Source organism: Haliaeetus albicilla, unplaced genomic scaffold (assembly GCF_947461875.1).
Source record: "Haliaeetus albicilla unplaced genomic scaffold, bHalAlb1.1 scaffold_39, whole genome shotgun sequence".
NCBI classification, from domain to species: domain Eukaryota; kingdom Metazoa; phylum Chordata; class Aves; order Accipitriformes; family Accipitridae; genus Haliaeetus; species Haliaeetus albicilla.
The window spans coordinates 726,881-731,960 of NW_027212478.1; the positions used below are offsets into that span (position 1 = coordinate 726,881).

A 5,080-nucleotide genomic window follows, 5' to 3' on the forward strand; every position below is an offset into this window, starting at 1 on the left:
GCAGGGGCTGGGGGGGACATCGCTGCCCAGGGGTGCCCCCACAGGGGTGGCCATGCTGGGGATGTTGATCTGTGCCAACTGCCCCTCGCTGTGCTGGTAGCCGGGGATGGACAGTGGCAGCTCCAGAGGGGCTGGGGCCACGCCACTCCTCTGATTTTCACAGGGTGTGAGGTATTGTGGTTGGCCCTGGGGGGTCCCTGGGGCTGTCCAGGCCAGGGGGGCCCCGCAGCCCCCGGGACCCCACAGGGCAGCACCCGGCAGAGAAGCGGCGCCTTGGCCGAGCGTGGCGGTGGCCGGCGGAGGCAGGTGGGTGGTTGTCCACTGGATGCGGAAGACGCGGGGGTCGAAGAGGCAGCCACATGGAGCTCTCTGCAGCCCTGTGTGGGTGAGGGGGAGCCGTGCTGGGGCGGGGGGACTCTCCAGGGGCACCCGCCGAGCCGGCCCCGATGGCCGACATCCCCCAGCTCTGGGCCAGGGGCGTGGGGAGCTTGTGGCCGGGGCGATCCCCACAGGGTGAGCTGCTGTGCCGGTGGGACGGGGTTGCAAATCGGGGAGGAGACTCGCATCTAGGAGGTGAAACGGGAGAGGTGGCCCCAAATATTTGGGAAATTCTCTGCAGATGGGCTTTCCTGGGCACGCGCCGCCCGGGCGAGGGCAAGGATGCTCACCGGGGCTTGCTGAACCCCCATGTGAAAAGTGTCGGGGGAAGGGGTGTGATGGGGATGGGGAAGGTGCCAGAGCAGACTGGGGTGCCATACCTGCTGGTGGTGCCTGGGGGGCCTGGGGTGTCCCCCCTGCCAGGGGTGCCCGGGCTGCAGGGAAGGGCTGCTCCCGCGCGGGCAGGCGGCACAGGTTGGCTGAGCCTAAGAGAGAGAGGAGTGATGGCCGGCGGTCACCTCTGCTCTTGCCCCCCAAGAGCATCCCTGGGCTGCAGGGGTTGGGGTTGGGGTCGGTCCCTACCTTGAGGGTAGAAGGTTTTGGGGAGCGTGAATGGCTGGAAAAGCTGGGGCGCCGGGGGGCCCCAGGGCCCAGGCAGTGGCAGCTGCACTGGTGGCCGCGCCATGGTCCCTTCTGGCTGTTGGCTGCCAAGGACTCTTTGGCGTCTCCCCGGAAGGAATGCGGGGGCTCCCTGTGTTCCGCCCCACCCCCAAGAGCCTCCCCAGCTCCTCCTGGGGAGGGAAAGGGTTAAGGGAGGCTGGGGTGCCCCCGGGGCCTACAGGCGGCTCTCAGGGTCTGCGGGTGCAAATCCTCTTTGCTTTCAACAGTATTTTTCCGGTGGGGGAAGAAGAACAAGTTGATTCAGCCGAGCCGAGCGGGGACCAAGCTGCAGCCGCAGCCTCCTTGCGCCAGATGGCAAATGCGTTTGCGACTGTTGCCCGTGCTTCTGTTCGCTGCGTTGACCGGAGCGAGGCAGAAATAGGAAAAAGGACCTCGAGGGCGCGAAGGAAGGTCACGCGGTGTCGCTCGGTGGCACGCTTTCCCCCAGCCCTCGCTCCAGTAGTGCTGTCAGGTCTTTTAGTCTCCTGATGGGAAAAGCAGCAGCTCTGGATCCCCCTCGGAGGGGGCGGCGCTTTCCCTGGGTGCGTGACACCCAGGAGGAGACGGTACCCGCCGCCGCGTGCTCCCAGAAAAGGACTGGATTCTGCCCAACGTCCGGTGTCGGGGCGCTGGGGCTGTTTGCGCTCTACGGGACCCCAGGGATGGGGTTAGTACATCCCCTCCTCGTGCTTGGAGGATTCGGCACTAGCAAGGACCCCCTGGTACCAAGGACACGGGCCTCTCGCTCCCGCTGTGTGAACAGTGTGTGGCCTGGGGGAGTCGGGACAACTGCCGTGAACCGGAGGCCAAAGATCTCTCCTGGCCTGTATCCTGTTAATTAAAGAGATGGCGCTCTGTTGGTGAGGCACCTCTGGCTGCAAGATTGCGCAAGGCCATCTGCTGCGTAACTTGTGGCAGGGACCGATGCTGGGGGCGTGAAGGCAAGCGCACTTCTAAAACCATAAAACTCCGTTTCATTTCAGAGCGCAGCTGAGCCACCCCGCTCCTCAACACTCTGCCATCTGCACCGCTGTGGCTGGGACCGGGCAGTGCTGCACATCCCAAAGGCCACCAAGTCACACCCGTGTCCCTGCTGCTTTGCCGGGAGCTTCTGCGATGCGAGCGATGTTCTGGGGGCTGATCTCTTGGACTGCAGCTACTCTGTCCCTGACCGGCAGCTGGTCAGGAGGGTTGCGTCCCAGGTGGAATTCCACCTCTCTGACGAGAACCTGGCCAAGGATGCTTTCCTCCTGAAACATGTCCAGAAGAACAAGATGGGCTTCGTCAGCATCAAACTGCTGACGTCCTTGAAGAAGGTAGGCAGCCCGTTGCGTTGGCCAGCCGGGGTGGGAAGTGGCCTCCACGTGGAGGATGCCTGGGTGTCTGGGTGTGCTCTGGCTGTCTGCGGTGAGGTGCTCGGGGAGGTCCAGGCTCTGCTCAGGCTGCCTGTGTCCCGGCAAAGCGCTGGTGGTGCAGAGCTGGGCCCTGCTGTCTGCCTTCAACGTGCTGCAGCAGTTCTCCACCCAGGGAGGGTGGCTGGGGAAGCGGTGAGGGGTCCTCAAACCCCAAGCCCAGGGCTGGGTTCACCTCTTCTGCCCGTGGTTCCCCCATGCTGTTCTGGGAGAGATCATGCCTTAACTAAAAAACTGCAGGGAAGCACTGGTGGTGTGATGTACAGGGAAGCTGTGTCTTCTTGCCATGGTCCAGGAGCACAGGCGGCCTTCTCCCACAAATCCTGAAAGGGGGATATTGCCTTGCCATGACCTCAGGTTGATGGGGGTGCAGCCTGCCTCGATGATGGGTTTAGGGTGGTCCCTGCCTGGGGAGACTCACAGTGACACAGTGGCCCCCTCTGTCCCTCAGGTGAAATACCTGACGCATGACTGGTGGCTGACGCTTTACACCCTGCGGTTCTCAGAGCTGCTGGAGGTGAACGAGGAGGGCACCAAAGTGAGGCGGTGGGTGATAGCATATGTCCATACATTCTGTATGGTATGTCTAAATATTTGTTGGTTTTAATATTTTGTACCAGCCGTGGAAACTGGTTTGCTGCTAGGTGACTGTAAAAGTGAGATTTGGTAAATAATTATTAGAAATCTTATACTAACACTATGATTGAAAAAAGAGACAGAAGTGTAGCCAAGTAATTAACTAGTAGAGGTAGTTACTCCTAAGTTTTACAGTTCTTTGCTCTTATGACTGGATGTTCCTGTACATTAGATAAGATTAATATTGAAACTGACCATATATGACTGAAACCATGTTAAGCTCCAAGATCAAAGAACAAGGATGACGAACAAGACTTGAAGGTCAGCCAACAGAATTTGAAACGGATCGGTGGTCGCAAAAGCAGCCCTTTGACTCAAATGAAGAACCGTTGCATGTGATCAGATGTAGGCAATACTATGATACTCAGTTACAATAACTTTTATGTATATGTATACTAATCTGATTAATATGTAATTGGTTACTCCATATAACCTGTTTGTGCTGAAGCTGTGGCACGCGTGCTAGGTGGAACTATCCCCCGTGCATCCAGCGCTGCAATAAAGAATGCCTACTTTCTAAAACTCCAAAATGAGTCTTAGAGAGTTTCTTCGACTGGCTTTTCGGTATCATGGGTCCCCATCCCCGAGTCCCTGCTGAGTGTCCCCCCCAGCAGACTGCTGCTGGCCTGGGAGCTGCTGACCCTGGAGCAGGACGTGCTGCTGCTGCTCCAGAAGAATTTCCTCAAGACCATCACGAGGATGTTCAGCCCCTTCGGCACCATCGCCTCCATCCGCATCCTGCGGCCGGGCCGCAAGCTGCCCTCGGATGTGCGGAAATACACGTCAGACTTCCCCGAGCTGCTGAGCAAGCACTGCGCACTGGTGGAGTACAAGAGCCTGGGGAGCGCTTCAGCCTTGAGGAGCCTTGAGGACCTCGGCCACCAGAGCTGTCCGCGTGGCGAGAGCATCAGGGTGGTCCGGCTCTGCGGGAAGGGCTCCAAGAAGACAGCCGGGGCCGAGAGGGAGGTGGCGGAGGAGCTGATGGACCAGCCGGGTTGGAAAGCGCAGGCGGTGGCCGCGACCTTCCCCAACGGCCTCGGGGACTCCCTGCTCTGCAGCTCCCCGGAGTTGAACGGTGCCCAGGCGCTGCCACCCCTCCTCCTGCACAAGGACCCCGCGGCACCCTCCTGGCCCGGCAGCAACTTCAAGCCCAGCAATTTCAGCAATGCCTTCACTGGATTGCTCCTCGCCAGCAAAGTCTTCCCTCCGCTCGGGACAGGCTTGGGCACAGGCAGCTGCTACGGCCTCTGCTCCAGCACTGAGAGCACTCGTGGCTGCGGCTGGGGGAGTGGGGTGGGTGCCTGGGCACCCTGGCCCAGCAGCCCCTCTCCAGATGCCAAACCTCTTGCCGGCAATCCTCCGGCAGCGACGTGGGTGCCTGAGCCCCTCGGCCTGTGGGATGCGGTGCTTTGCCTGCCCCACTGTTGTCCCAGAAGTGGGGTCATTCACCCGGTGTGCAAAATGCCAATATAAACACAGAGCAGAGGTATTTTATTCCAGTTCTTGTTTACGCAAAGATGGGGGCTAGGTGGTAATCCGCAAAGCTAGCACCCCTCATGCCTAAACGGGCAAGCAATTTATACAGTTCAGTTATACATATTCAATTTCCAAAGTTCTTCCAAAAACTATTACTGGGAGTCGCTTATCTCGCACAGTTTCCATTGGGCTAAAGTTTCCCTGCTTGGAATTAAAGGTACAGTGTTCTTTTCTTTTACAGCACATGCTCAAGGAGAGTTGGGGGGGTAAGTCTTTTTGGTGTGGAATTGAGTTGGTGGTCGTGATCTCCCCCTGCCACCTTTCTTTACCTTTCCTCCAGTTTTCGAAGATTTTTCTGACTTCATGCCTATTAGCAATTATTCAACTTTTTGGCGCCTCCTGGGGTAGGATGTTCCCTTCTTCTCAGTCTTTTAGTTCTTCTTCAGGGGCACAGTTGTTAGCAAGGTATGCATTGGTTATACAAAGGGGATCTTGTTTCACAAGACCTTTGTGGCCTT

General features: G+C 58.6%; 1 protein-coding gene across 1 annotated transcript; it reads left to right on the plus strand.

Annotated features, from left to right (window-relative positions):
- Positions 1–2,141: 2,141 nt before the first annotated feature.
- LOC138684198 (la-related protein 6-like) lies at positions 2,142–4,559 on the plus strand (the record flags this gene model as incomplete). The annotated part of the gene is made up of 3 exons (XM_069777904.1): positions 2,142–2,354; positions 2,902–2,996; positions 3,629–4,559. Coding segments are annotated over 3 exons (1,239 nt in total), but the record flags the coding sequence as incomplete, so codon positions are not given.
- Positions 4,560–5,080: the final 521 nt, after the last annotated feature.